General features: G+C 43.6%; 1 protein-coding gene across 1 annotated transcript in view; it reads left to right on the top strand.

Annotated features, from left to right (window-relative positions):
- Positions 1-305: 305 nt before the first annotated feature.
- tmem8b (transmembrane protein 8B) overlaps positions 306-15,783 on the top strand; it is a 43,004-nt gene continuing 27,526 nt past the window's right edge. Inside the window, exons 1-5 of the mRNA XM_034541352.1 lie at positions 306-396; positions 5,270-5,459; positions 6,209-6,416; positions 12,529-12,662; positions 13,515-13,783. Of these exons, the coding sequence (XP_034397243.1) occupies positions 306-396; positions 5,270-5,459; positions 6,209-6,416; positions 12,529-12,662; positions 13,515-13,783 (892 nt within the window). The remainder of the gene's footprint in view (positions 397-5,269; positions 5,460-6,208; positions 6,417-12,528; positions 12,663-13,514; positions 13,784-15,783) is intronic.

The raw sequence follows: 15,783 nt of genomic DNA, 5'->3' as shown, positions 1-15,783 counted from the left end.
TTGTGGTGCAATGTACGTCTGCACCACTGCCCCCCCCCCCCCACCCCCCACCCTCGACCCAGACTGACAGGGCTGGAGGTCCAATGAGATGAGTCGACATATTGAGGTTGTCAAATCAAAGCTAAAGGGGAGGAGCTGTCCTGTCGGCGTCTGAGTTACGTCATGCACAAACAGCTGGTCCTTGGCAAAAAAAAAAAAAAAAGAAGAAAAAAAAACTGGGAAGGAGAAAAAAAAATGTAGACCAGCACAGCGGCTGAGACCTGCACCCGGTCTGTAGCCCTCCACGGAACACTCGGCTTGTAACGATGCGGCGGCCGGAGCACCCGGGCTCAGGATGTAGCCCTCCCCGGCTCCTCGTGCTGCTCTACACCTCTCTGTGGTGCGCGCTGGTCGGAGGTGAGTGGGCTTTCAGTCTCCTCTTCTCCGCCTCCCGGTTCAGTTGCGCTGGTTCGCGGGGAGCTGTTCCTTTTGTCGGGGGTGCTTATCGCCTCTCGGCAGCATCGGATCCCGTTCGCGTGGGGGACGATCGCTGCTAATTATGGCACGCTACACACACTTGACAGATGCTCCCGGAGGTAGTGTATACGCTACGATACCGAGGGATGAATGTAGCCACGGTGGGGTGAAATAAATAAATAATAATACAAATTAAATAAAAGAAACACACCGGTGCTGCACGCTGTTCGTTGTCGTCGCCTTTTTTTTCTCTCTCTCGGTGGTTTCATGGTGTTTGTGCTTTTGTCCCAGAAAGGGCAAAATACAAGTTGAGACACGTTGGCGTAATGCGAATTTCAAAAAATTCAAATAGGTCCGGAGTCTTTGGACAATAAAGAATATGTTGAAGTTGCGCCGTGTCATTTTCCTGTTTTAATTTAGCCTAATTAAAAACACATAATAAAATGATGTGGCAACATTGAAGTTGAATCTTTCCCTTTTTTTGCTTCCTGATAAAAGTAAATATTTCCTTCTGTATATGAGAATCGTGTGTCGACATCCGTTGATAGGGTTTTTTTCTCGTGTCCCTCCGCCGAGACGTCTTCGCTGCCCCAAGACAAAAAAAAAAAGAAGCTCAATGGTGAGACAACAATGAATCCACAGCTGCAGCACGCGCTGTCCTCATGGTCAACGTAAAGATCTGATTGTTGCTGCTGCTCTCCATCGGTTTGGTCTTTTATTATTTGCTTTTTGTAAATACTTGGACTTTGAAGTCAGTAAGATAAGTGTCCCCCTTTACTCTTCTTCTTTTTCTTCTCCTCCGTGGATTACTGGGGTTTTGTTTTTAGTATCAGTGAAGATGATCATTGTCTCAGTGATGGTGTAGACTAGAGAGTGGGAGATGATGATGGCCACGTTTCAAGTCCTGTGTTTTTATTCATTGTTCTCTTGCTTCTTTCTCCTGTATTTTCAAAATATTTTAAAACCCCAAGTACATCCTAATAAAGGAGGAATCCCCCCCCCCCCCCCCCACACACACACATAAGCATTCGAGGCTAAACCATGACAAAAAGCAGGATTATGTGTGTATTAAGCCCCTAACGGAGTAAAACAGTGGTTGGGAGGCGTTTGTTGGAGATTACTGAGATTAAGTCAGAGCCGTGCTGTAAGAATACTTGTGAGCAGCTTTTATCTTTAAACATCTCCATTTAGCTGGCAAACATCAGGTTTCTTATTTTCTTTTTCAATATAATGTTGGTGTGTTCCTTCCCCCCCCCCCTCCCTCCCCCCGCTCCTTTGCACATTCAGTGTGGTTTTTCCACATAGAGACATGCACGTTTATTATTTCATTTTTGTAATAATGACTCTTGGGATTTCACCTGTCACAGCAACCAAATATGTGTCTTATTTTGTTCTTCAATGGAGTGTAACTGTGTGTACACTTTTACACACCTGACAAATGTCAGAAACGAACGCGTATTTGTCACGTGAAATGTGTCAACGCTGTGACAGTGACCCTTATCTCACGACACTGAAACAACAAGAAAAGGAAAAGCCTTTTTGCACACCTGACTGACTATGTTTGATTAAATAGCTACATTTCTGGTACAGTGCCCACTGCCAAGCGTGCATGCACGAATATATATATATATATATATATATATATATATATATAATATTTAGTTTAATAACATCTACTTGCTCCTAAAACGTCTTTTTTTTGTCGTTAGCGGTTCAATCGAAGAATCTTTTTCCCTCGCTGATAAACCTTCCCTCTGCTCTCTAAACTATAACAACAAACACATATTGGACAAATGTGTGAACAATGAACATAATGTTATGGACCAGGAATTAGATTTCCTTCATTCCTACTCCCCTTAAAGGGACAGTGGTGGCGGGGAGACTGTGGCTCAGTAGTGAGCAGGGTCGTCCTTCAATCAGAGGATCGGCAGTTCGTTCCCCGGCTCCGCCAGCCCACCTTAGCTTCCCCCATCAGTGATGAATGGGGGTGAATGATGTCATGTAGTGTTTTAAGCGCTTTGAGTGATCGGAAGACTAGAAAAGCACTATACAGTCCAACCCAAAATACATTCTTTACTATTCTTTTTTGTGTGAGCTGCTGAGTTTTGGAGATATTGGCCTTCTCTCTCCAATATGGGGCTACATGGCACTCGGTGCTCAAAGTCTGTTTTCAGAAATCATGACCAGATGATCCACAGTTCTCGCTGTGAGCAGTTTCATGTGGGGAACTATTTTCTTTCCACTATTAGTTCCTATACGAAGCTGCTGCTGCTCTCTAGCAGATATCTACAAACACTAGGCAACTCACACCAAAGCAACCTGGATTGCTAAAAGGGGGGGAGGGGGGAGGGGGGGGGGGGTTGAATGGGATTAAGCTTCAGCTCTTTGACAGCAAGATTGCTTCATTCTTCTGGGTTGCTTCCCCCCACTTATTCTGCATCTTAGTATGCAACGGTTGCTTCCATAGGAGAGAGCCGGAGTAAACTTGAGCACTGGTAATAGGTGTGGGGGGCGGGGGGCTGAAGAGGAGCCATTCCATTTCTTTCTCATTTTTTTCCATATTAGAAAAGCTTTTCCTTCCTTTTCTGCATCCACCGCCTCGGCCTCAGCACTCTGTCACTGCGGAGAGGGGGGGGGGCACTTGGTTTTTCTGTGGCCCCACATGGCAAATGTCGGCCTCAGTGCAGTGAGCTCGCTCACTCTTAGGTGGATTGGGCTCCTGCTGTTTTAGAGGCACGCAGGCTTTCCATTGCATCCTTGAAAAGTGGCTTTTTACGAGATTCTACCGCTTTCTTTCTGTGTGTGTGCGCGTGTGCAAATTGCAGGTGAGATAAATTATCCCACCAAAACGGTCTAACCACTTCGCCGCAGGTCCTCCATGTGCAGATGGCGGAAGTGCATGAACACAAAAGGGAGCGCGTCGCAAATGGGGAAACATTCTCCTCCGGTGAACCATCAAGCCTTCACATTGTTCTGATCGAATGCCGCTGCTTTCTTATCTCCTTATATTTATATTTACGATAACGCTAATCTGAGAGATGCAGTATGTTCCGGTGGAACAATTAATTGACTCCCATCCCCTCCTCCCCCCAAACACACACACACACAATTCCACCCACCCGTTGGGCGTTGCTCGGCGGCAGATTACACCTGTCGCTCGTTCCGCTTGCTTTTATATGCGGGAGGCTTCGCTGAATGTAATCCAAGGATTTTACATTATGCGAGTGAGCCTGGATACATGCATCTCCCTCGGCTGCTTTAAAAGGAGTTAATGTCTGCGATCATATATTTGGATGATCTAGCTTTCTGCGGCTTGCCGGGTTCAAGGAGAAGCTTGTTGTTGTGGGACTTCAGACGGAGAGCGAGAGACTCTGCTCCGTTTTACAAGAACGGCAGCGCTGACGAACCGGGAAATGTTTGTACTTGGGGTTCGGTCTTGGTCGCCAAAAGTCCTGACTCACCGGCAGCGGCGACGGCGGCCTGTCTGACGGTGGATCACTCCGGGACTTTGGGTCAGACGGAAATCTCTGGACAATTTGACCCTTCGCCAAATCTGGACAATCGGAGCGTCGATTCGGGCTAGCTCTGACCAGGGATGGATTTGGAGCTGGTCGTGGTCAAATCTGGTGTGTGATAGTGATACTCAGTACCCGGAGAGGTTGGAAGGAGATGAACTTTTCTAAAACTTTACGTTTACATGTAAAAACCTGCAGAGCTAATGTTAGCGGAGTACGTTAGCATAGCATTAACTAACGTAAGTACCGCTTTGCTACGCTAGCCACTGAAGGTATTCTGAATGTAAACACATGGTGCTCATTCTTTTTAATGCTTGTAACAGTGAATAAAAACCGTGTTGTTCCTGAGTCTCATCGTCTTCTATCTTGATCGCCATTGTGATGTGGTGGTTCACTTTTACACTGTGATCTGTAGACTTTTCAACCTTTTTTTCTTGCTGAATCATTTTGACATTCTGGATATATTCTTTATAAACTTATGATAGACCCTTGTGATAGATTCATCCACGGTGCAGTTAGTGACAGTGTGGGCTCCAAGGTAGTTCAGGGGGCGGGGCTTAGCGAAGCATCAGTTGTTTGATAAAAAATGGTCCCCAAGAGGGTGTATTCTAATCTTGTCTCACGCCACCAGTGCATCAAAGTTATTGGCACAAAATCTCTCCTCCCTTGAACCCCAGCAATCCTTCCCTCTCCGCAATCATGGAGGATCTTTCAATCCTTAAGAGTGCACCGCGAGGAGACGAAGAGCAACAAAACAATGGACAGCTGACGCAGCTGTGCCACACGTCATATTTAATTGGCTTCACTCTAAAATGCCCAGTTGCCTCGCATCTCGTCCTCGCTTCCTCCCCTCGCATCTCGTCCTCGCCTCCTCCCCTCGCATCTCCCGTTGGCGTAATCGAGGAGACGCGTTAGCCAAATGAAAAAGGTTCCCGGAGGATGAATCCTAATTGCATTGATGATCCCCCGACTATTCATCTCAAGCCATCAGTCTCCTCTGAACTTTTTTGTGTAGTGCAAATTACCAAACACACCGAACCAATACGGTTAACATCACAGCTGCTTGACAATAGCACATTCATCGTGACATTGTGAATATTTTAGCGCGCTGACACGTGGTGAACTCAAAGCTCAGAGCAGTGCTGTGCATGAGTACAGCTCTAATACTCTTAATCCCGTCAATCAAATGTAGGGGCAGACTTTACTTTTTTATTTTTTAATGAGGGTATCTCGTGTGTTTCTGACATTTATCCCCTGCACTAGTCAGAGAGACTCTCCTCTGGTTCTGCTCCCCACAGATTGCCTTTTTGTGACCGAATACTTCACCCGCACGCCTCGTAAGCTGAACGCTTTCAACTCCTTCGCCAGCGTGGAGCTGTTCCACTTCAATGTGCCTGACGACACCATGATGGCTGTATGGAACCTCATCACCTTCAAGGAGCAAGGGGGCACGTTTGGAGACAGCTGCCCGAACCGCAACGTGACCGTGTAAGGCAACGACTTTGTACCCAACATGTTTTCTTTTCTTCTTCAAGCTGCTTGTGTTTATTTTAAAGCCTTTCTCTTGTTGGATTGGAGCACTTAGAAGTTGAAGTCTGCGCCTTCTCGAGGGTATAAATAGATAACAATAAGCATCTTATACACTTTGCCTTTTGGGCGGGGAAAGGGTTATAGCAGCTGGCTCAACACTGAGCAGTGTCAGCCTCGGCATATGGAGGGGACTTCTGTTAAAGCGTTACCTGCATTTAACTTTCAATTTTGACTGTTTATATTTATCATATTACATTACATTTAGCTGACGCTTTTATCCGAAGCAACTTACAATCATACACCGTAGACACAGCTACGGGGAGCAATTCAGGGTTAAGTGTCTTGTTCAATCGACTAGGTGAGCGGGGATCGAACCACCGATCCTCTAGATTGAAAGACCAACCTGCTAACCACTGGCCCACAGTCATATTGTTAAGTAGTGTTTGTGATGCTGGCACCTCAGGTGACTCCTCTGCGTCCCTGTGATGCTGTGATTGAACGTGGGCACGGTTATCGCGTTCAAATACGTGTGGCTGGATATGATTATTAATGGTTTGGGATTTGAATTTTTTCACATATCCAAAAAGAAGACGCCATCTGTGCGCTCGTGCTGTCAGCTGCTCCTAGGGAAAGCAGAAGCCTGTGTTGTATTGTGAGAAGATATTAGGGCCAAACAGCGATCACATTTCTGTGTTGGTGATCAACAGGTACTTCAGGTCTGGGGCTCCTCCAGTAATCAACCCCCTGTACACCCGCTTCCCTCGGGACACGGTCGTCCCAGGATCCTTTGCTGTGACTCTCACCTGGACTCTCCCGAACCGTACCACGGGAGCATTCAACGTGACCAGCCCGCTCCCCGGAGACTGGTTCCTAGCCGCTCATTTGCCCAAGGATGAAGGCAAGATCTCCGTCAAGGTGAGGCTGAACATCTGTCGCCAGTAAACATCACAGTTCTATGCTGGAATGGGAATCTCTGAGGTGTGATTTCGGCAATGTTGTTGCTGCTCGCATTGGTCAATCTGTTGAACAGAAGGTGCTTAAATTATCCACCAGATTAATCCTTCAATACAATTAGAGAGTCGAGAGCACAGACTGCATACCAAATATACATAGTCTCTGTGACGTCACCCATTGGTTTGTGAACTATGATTTTGAAGCTTCAAGTTTGACATTTTGTTCGTTGACTTTGCATTGTTTTTTGCAACCAGACTTCACAGGAGAGGGTGGAGTTAAGTAAAACCGAACGCTGAGTAAGACATTTTTAGGCGACCAAATTAAGGAAATGAACTTTCATGAACTGAAAACACACGGTGAAAGGGTTAAAGGTAGCCTCACCCTAAAGCATACCTTGCTTTTTGGTCCGTTTGACTATAATTGAGCCATCATTTACGAAATAAATATCATGCTCGATTGAAGAAGACTTAAAACTAGCGATTGAGACCATAATCTCATGTTTACAATGTTTACTGAGGTAAGATAAAGTCATTTTGTTATAGACTTTTCCAAATCAGACTTCTTTTTCTAACCAGAACTGATGGACATTAGAAAAAATGCAAGTTTAAGCCATTTCTATATGACTTTTTGGACTGGGAGGTGGCTGCCCGGTCGACCTCGTCATGCTACCAGCCCTATGAGACTATTCATTGGCACAGTAATGCATTGAGCCACATACGAACACAAGCATGCTATCATGCTCACAATGTTAATGCTAACAAACAATGTTAACCATTGATTGGCACTTTTCAGTTTGTTATCCAAACTATTAATCAATTTAAATTGTTATAACTTTGACTTGATTTTGGTCAAAGTAATTAGATGAAAGTCTGAGTCGCATTTCATAGCAATCAATTTAGTCAAAACCACAAATGTCAACCTCACGGAAAAGTCAATTTTACTCCAATCCATCTTCTAGAATCTAGATGTTGAGATTGAACAACTTTACCTGTGCTGGATTAAAGTCAGGGGGTCACCATAGTCAGTAAGATGTATCCTTCAGGCACCATCAATGTCTGTAGCAAATTTCATGTCAATCCATCTCATAGCTGTCATCACTAATTACCAGAAATGGCAATCTCATTGGGGTGCGAGAGGAAAAGACGGGACAACCGGAATTCTAGAGGACCATGAATGTACGTACAACATTTCATGGCAATCATCAATTAATTGGACGTGAGATTTGTCAGTCTGGACCAAAGTGGTAAACCGAAAGACACAAGTATCCATGCTGTTTGTATGACATCTCAGGAAAAAGCAATTCTTTGTGCGTTTTCCTATAAAAGTCCACCAACAGGTGTCAATTTCTACTCGTTGCATGCGTACAACCATTTCAAAATAAAGAAGGCAACCAAAAAACTTAGTTAGGTTAGGATTAAGGATAGGAAAACCGATTGACCTTAACCGTAACCCTAAAATAACTACAGAAGTAGCGTTACTTAACCCTCTGGAGTCTGGCGCGTCCTACGGTGTTTATGTGATGGTTAAATTCATATCTCCGTGGTAAAACGGCACAGAAATATGATTTGGATGTTACATAATCTGTAGACGTTCTACTTCCGTGTCCTTCTTCTCACGAGGACCTACCCACCTTATGCTTCGGAAAAGCACTGCCGTTTTTAGTCAGTTAATAGTTTGTTTTTATATATAGGACATAATCTGTACTTGTTTGGAAAACTTTTCTTGAAAAACAGACTAAAATATATAGTAAATATTTTGTTTGAAAACAAAAACTAGTTATATTGTTTATTTTTTATTTGCAGACTTCCCATGATGCTTGATCTGTAGTATGAAGTCATTTATCAGTCCCATTTTATCTCAGTCTCTCTCACATTTGGTGAAAGTAGAGTGACAGACAACACTTTTACTCAAAAAACGATATTACAACATTTGGTTTTAGACATTTATTACATGTATCTACTATTTTATTCATATATTCCACCACATTTGTGAACCTAAGACTTTGGCAAACCAATTTCCATCACCAAAACAGTTCGTCCACATGAGTAGAGGTATGTTTTCACAAGAGATTTGAGGAATTCTAATAAAACTGAACTTTTTAACTTTAGGGCCAAACACTGTGCCTAAAGACAATGGTGCTTCATTAAATAGATAGCTGAGATTAACACATGGGTATGTATCAAATACAAGTGTCTTTTAAAAAGTGAATTTAAGAAATTATGTAAAATTAAGAAAAAGGCCGTAGACCCCAGAGGCAGAAGTTACATGAGAGATGAATCTACGCCGACTTCTTATTCCACACAGGGTATGAAAAGCGAGTTCCTGGGTGAAAGACCACTTTTTTGTTCATACTTTCTCATTCATGATTGCGTGGACATACAAATTGATTTAGTTGGATGTCTGTGAATTACAACGCATCATTTTCCGTGGCTACAGCTACAACAGCTGTGCATAGCCAACCCTAGACCAAAGCTTATTAATGTGGAAAGTCTTATTGCCAAAAGCTTTAACAGAATCTTCATCTAAAATATTTTCTTCACGGTTACTTACCTCACCTGCAAGATAGAAAATATTCTAATAAAACATGATGTAAGTGATAGTTGGGATTAGTATTCTTTGCGTGTTCTGCAGAGCTTAGAGATGCTTCTTGTTTCCCCTTTCATCTCATCATGTTCTTCTATTTGGCCACATAAAAACACCTTGCCCTGGTCGAGCCCCTTGATATGCTGCTATAGGCTTATAGGCTGCTGGGGGATGTTTTAGGATACACTGAGCACCTATCTCCTCTTCTCTCTCTCCTTATGGATGAATTTACATCTCTCCATTGCACTTTATTAACTCTGCTTCCTCCCCGGAGTCGTTGTGACTTCACGTCTCATAGGGTCCATTGGACCTGGCGGTGTCTGATGCCTGGTGAGCCGGCCTCCCGCGTTGGCCCAGCTGATGCGCCCCGCCCCCCCCTCCTCTCTACCTCCTTCTGTTTCATGGATTGGAGTTCCATTCATACATTGTCATATTCATGTAATGTGTTTATGTAACTTTGTAAATGCTGTTCATTCTGTACACATCTATTGCATCTGTCCATCCGGGGAGAGGGATCCTCCTCTCCTGAAGGTTTCTTCCCCTTTTTCCCTGTGAAAGGTTATTTTTAGGGAGTTTTTCCTGATCCGATGTGAGGTCCTGGGACAGGGATGTCGTATGTGTACAGATTGTAAATCCTCTGAGGCAAATTTGTAATTTGTGATATTGGGCTATACAAAATAAACTGAATTGAATTGAATTGAACCTGCTGATTTCCATTTTCAGGCAATTTATTTGTCACTGGCGTGGCATTCAGTTGTGCTTCCTCTGTGGTTTCCACTGACTGGCACAAGTGCACCTGGAATACACAACAATCAAAAATACCATCAATAGTTGCTGTCGCATGTGCAAAAATAATCCGAGAATAGAAGCCGCCGTGGCTCAAATGTGACCGGCCTCCAATGAAACACCGTATGGATGGAAAAAACATATTTTCATCTTTCTGAAGCATTTTTTAGACAACCAAGATGCAATGTTATCAGTTCGGAGAGGAACACACGGGTGGAAGCAAAGCAAGTGGAGTGAGAGGGAATGCATTTATAACAATATCTGTCAAATATCCTGCGCACATAGGGTATGATCATTTAGTAACTAAGAACAAAGAAGCGAAAACTCTATTTTCTGTCAAATACATAATTTACATTATCTTCTTTGGCTTGCTGAAATGCGCCCTTGCACGATTGGAGAGTCGCTGTGTGATCATATATATATATATTTATTCAGCATATTTGTTGATTGCAGTGATACAAGTAATACACAATTTTAAATGTTTACCAATGCAGCCAACCACCTTAGTAACTTGTAGACGTTTGTTGGGCCGACTTCAATTAAGTAAGGGCGGTGGAAAATAGACGTACTCTCACGTAATCATCACAATTCTGACGGGGTTTCTTTTCTCTCCTCCACCCGTTGCTTAAAAAGTTCTCACCGTTTTATGATGCTCATTAAAATCAGGATTTGATATGATACATTAGCTTATTATTAAATGCTGGATGTTGGCCAGTCAGTGTCGTCTGCCAGTCAGTAGAACAGGGGGGGGGGGGGGGTAAACTGTGTAAAACCTGCAATTTAGTATCTTTATTATTTTTCTCACACATTAGTTACTAATTCAAATGTTCTGTGAATGAGCATCATTCTCTATCAGACACACTGACACACTATTTTTGCTGATAGGATCTAATACCCATCTAATATATTGTTCCTGCAATAAATCCTTCCTATGTGAGCCTTAAAATGATAATGGAAGGTTTTCCTCTCTGTCTCATTATAATGGGCGCTTTCAACACATGAGACACTCAATATAATGCAACGCGATGCAACAACAAGCACTAACTACAGACTTTAAAATGACCACAGAGTTTAATAAAGCTGCGCATAAGCTCGTAAATGTTGCATTTACTGCAGCACTATTGCGGCGGATTGCATTAGATTGTTCAGGTGTACCTAATAAAGTGGAAGCCCGGCGCATAGAGTGCTCCATAACAGTTCGTGGTCTCAGTGGGTCATTCGGACTGAAAGAGCTAAAGTAATGCAATTAGTCAAGGTTTCAGTGGGGTTTAGTGCTCCAGGGCCGAACAAAAGGGTTTTAGAGGCTTTAAAGGGACAGTTCTCCCCGACATAAAAACAACACAGTTTTCCTTTTACCTTTGGTGCTTTTTGATTTGTTTTGGTGTGAGTTGCCTAGTTTTGGAGATATTGTCATGCTTTCTGGAAAGAATTGAAATTTTCCAAATTTCAATTCAGTTTATTTTGTATAGCCCAATATCACAAATTACAAATTTGCCTCAGAGGGCTTTACAATCTGTACACATACGACATCCCTGTCCCAGGACCTCACATCGAATCAGGAAAAACTCCCCAAAAATAACCTTTCACAAAGAAAAAAGGGAAGAAACCTTCAGGAGAGCAACAGAGGAGGATCCCTCTCCCCGGATGGACAGAAGCAATAGATGTCATGTGTATAGATGAACAGCATTACAGAGTTACATAAACATTCAATGAAAATGACAATGTATGAATGGACCTCCACAATCCTTGAAACAGAAGGAGGTAGAGAGCAAGGGGGGGCGGGGCGCATCAGCAGGGTCCATTGGCGCATCAGCAGGGCCAAGGCAGGAGGCCGGCTCACCAGGCAATAGGCATCAGACACAGCCAGGTCCAATGGACCCTATGAGATGTGAAGTCACAAAGACTCCGGGGAGGAAGCAGAGTTAGTAAGGTGCAGTGAAGAGATGTAAATTCATCCATGAGTAGAGAGAGAAGATGAGATAGGTGCTCAGTGTATCCTAAATGTATTCTTTTGCTTTTGCTATGAGGCCGACAGCTCACACCTAAACCTCTGGACTGATAAATAGCACTACAGTTAAGAGGAAACATGTTATGTAGTTTGGATTAGATTTTTGTCAGTGAACAGTCTCGTTAATATCCCGCCGAAAGAAAGGGAAAATAAACAAATGCCGATATATATTTTTCCGCAAGAAGTTTACAAATATTGAACACAACATAATGTAAAAACATTGGCCCCTTTAACCTCCGCCGCCCCCTCCTATTGGTCGAGCCTTAATTAAAGCACAACCTCCCCTATCGGACACGTGTGTAGGTCCAACTGACAGGCTGTAATAAATCAAAGGGTCACCCCGGCAGCTCCCGGACTAATGACATGCCACGGTAATTGCGGCAGGAGCAGACGGGGTCAGTGATCTGCTGGCAGGAACGAAGGGCCTCATTTGGCATTCACACCTGTCCTTTCGAATCGGTTGTGAAAAAGGCGCGTTCCATTTTTTTCTCAAAAAATGCGTGGCCCCCTGGCGCCCTATCCCTCTGGACCCTGGTTGACACACACACAAACACACACACACACACAAACACACACACACACTCAGTCCATTAGGAATTTATCAGGCAGTCTGCATGATATCTGATCTCCTTCTGAGCAGCTTTTAAGACACGCCGGCGAGTTAACCACTAAGACACCCTTGTGTTGTCTCTGCAGGGTCTGTCTGAAGAATGCCAGTATCTGTTCCAACCTCAGCTCATCGTCCAGAGGCTGATTGGGATTTCCATGCTTTACCCTGGATACTTCATCGACCAGATGATCCCCATCCATAATAGATCCGCACTCTATAAGTAAGTCTTCCAGACTGAAATGTCAGGATGTGTTGGCCCTAATCGTTGGCTTTCTGAAAAGGAAAATACACTTTATTTATGCAAGTGTGTGCTTATGGTCAGAACATCTTTATTAACTTCCTCTTCTTTAAAAATTAATCTAGAAGTGTTGTGAGCAGAGGAATATGAATTTCCTTTAGGTGGTTGTTTGTCAGTATTATTTGAGTTCTTCTCTAAAATTTGCAGGGTATTAAAATGTTCGTTCTTTGAATATTCCATATGCAGCATATTTACATGGAAAGCTTGTCGTTGGAAGTATTTCCAGTCTTTGATATATGTTTGTACTGTGTGAAAATGTTTCATTCTTTAAAAATTAGAAAATGTAAGCACCAGCCTTTGCAAAGTATTAGTATTGTTATTACTAGGCAAATTCAAACTACTGCATTTTTGTATTAGTTATAAAGTTACTGCAGAGCTAAGGCTTTATCTGCTTAAAAAAAACCACAAAAGCATGTGTCTCATTACCATAACAGTCAAATTAAAACTGCATGGGCAAAGACCTGCTGCTCTCTTCTTTGTCAATTATCATTTTTCTTTAAAACCTTACCTTGAATATATACTTGATACACAAGGCTGTTCTACATTCGGCTCCCTGTTACAATGTATAACCGAGGTTGTTGTTATCTACCCCTAAAACACGTCTCTGTGTGTGTGTGTGTGTGTGTGTGTGTGTGTGTGTGTGTGTGTGTGTGTGTGTGTGTGTGTGTGTGTGTGTGTGTGTGTGTGTGTGTGTGTGTGTGTGTGTGTGTGTGTGTGTGTGTGTGTGTGTGTGTGTGTGTGTGTGTGTGTGTGTGCGTGCGTGCGCGCGCGCAGAGTGTTCATCCCTAATTATATGTCAAAGGTAAAGGTCCAGTTGGTGAACTGCAGCACCAGGAACAAGAGCAGTGCCGGCTGTCCCGTGGTGCTGAAGATGCGAGCGCGGGCGCCGCCGGTGCACAACTCGAGTGCCCTCGACTGCCGGGAGTGGAGCCCTTGTGAATTAGACGCCCTCGTCCCCGCTTGGGAACAATGGTACTACATCCTGGTGGAGAGATACCCGAGCAACGCCGATGTCTACTTCCGCATCGGGGTGCAGGTCACGGGTGAGTTGGGTTTTGCGTGCAAAATGTGATTAATGAGTCCCTTTTTTTTTCTTTCATTCTTATGCATTTTATTTCAAGCTTGCAATATGCATTCTTGCTTTTTACTCGAAAAAAAGACAGTGGGAAGAGGAGAATATCCTTCCCATCTATAAATGTTACTGACGCCTAATAGGAGCTTGACCTTCGCCCCTTTTTCTTTCGACAAGGTTACCGGCACCCCATCATAAATCATACAGATTATTTTACCATTTACAGTCAAGTGCAAATCCGGGTCTGTGTACAGTGGTTATAATAATAATAATAATAATAATAATAATAATATGCTGCACAGGATTGTTTACATATCACATCTAAAGAAGCAGATCACTAGTGTGGCTAAATAAAAAAAACATAGGGAGGTTCTAAATGTATGAATACCGGATACGAAATACTTGCAGTGTTTTATGCGTCCCATCAGGGTTTTGTGTGTTGAGCATTTTAAAAAATGTTCGCCAATTAACTAGCATTATTATTTAAATGATTGGCGAGAGGGTAACGCCTTCTTTGTTTTGATTTTTCTTCTTCCTGCTACTTTTGATGTTCAATTCAATAACAATTTAAGACGATACGTAATGTGTTTTTTAAATTGATAATTTTTTTTAGAAACCTTAAATGAATTAGGCCACATCAAAGCTTAAAGTAGATCATAACCGACATCCAAAATGATACAGTCAAAGAATCTTCAAGTGTGGTTTTGCCCTGGCATCAAAGCAGATATGTCTTTCAAAACGTGTCCGAGATGCTCGAGCTTCTCACAGATGCGTTTGGGTCTCGACACATGTCGGAGCATCAAGAGGCTAAGCCCAAGCTGAAGGGATTCAAAGGGGATGACTAAGGTATTTATATTGAATTGTAATTATTTATTTTTCCTGCTCACTACGCGGGGATGGCTCACGAATCTGTGGGAAGTCCTCTCCCTTTGTAGTGATGCCCCCACCCCCACCCACTTAACCCCTCTCTGTCGGACACTGTACCGTGCACTTTGTCGCCATGGCAACGCAGACACTAATTATTCACTCTCTGTGTGTCTTCTCCCTCCCCATCTTACTTGACCTTTTGTGGAATTTGAATTGAAGGAACACCTCAGGTTCAGAGGGAGGGGGGAGGGGAGGTGAAACACCATCTGGAGTCCTCACCTTCTCTTGCTCTCTCCCTCCTATTAGTCATCGGCAAAAAAATAAATAAATCAAAACGTGCCCTGAACCAGAATTCTGGCCCACTCCCAGACGTCGTGGTCGATACAGGAAGTGGCGGAACTAGGCTGCGCTTCATTATTGATCGCCGTCGTTGAGGCAGCAGCGTTGTCACTGCAGGTGCATGTCGCCCTCAGCGCATGATTGGGAACCAAAGAGACTGTTACCCCAGATAGGAAAGCAAAGAGGAAGCCAGTTCTTTGGATTATTCATATTCTGAACGTTTACACAGCCCCTCCGCTCCCACCCGCCCACTCACGCACCCCCTGCATATATAAACATACACTGTACGTTTGGGTCTTAGCTGATTTTCCCCGTGTCTCGTGGACCAGCGTTCCAATTGCCTTGAGTCAGCGATATTTGTTATTTCAGTCTTTTTCTTTTGAGAATGCTTTAGCTGCCTGAGCGGGCATCAGAAACACTTCAAACCCCTTTCAGGGACAACACTGTGTGCAAACGAGGGCCAGGACACCTGCATACGATAGTGCTTTGCTAGTTGCTATCAATGGCCTTGTGTTGAGTGAGAGCATACTGTCTGCAATTCCTGCAAACCTTTGTCTCATTAAAAAAGCAGCGTACGGCGCCGAAAGAACCTCGCTGTTTACATTGTGGAAGCCAGCCGAATGGGATCATTTCAAACATTGGCAAAAGCCCCGGTTGCTTAGTTAGCGCTCAGAACAACGCAAGAAGGATAAGTGACTTGGTTATTGCCTGTTTGTTTGAGATATGGCGGGGATCGGTTATGTAAATTCCTGATGGGGATTCTTA

Source organism: Cyclopterus lumpus, chromosome 9 (assembly GCF_009769545.1).
Source record: "Cyclopterus lumpus isolate fCycLum1 chromosome 9, fCycLum1.pri, whole genome shotgun sequence".
Taxonomy (NCBI): domain Eukaryota; kingdom Metazoa; phylum Chordata; class Actinopteri; order Perciformes; family Cyclopteridae; genus Cyclopterus; species Cyclopterus lumpus.
This window is presented reverse-complemented; position numbering and strand designations above follow the sequence as displayed.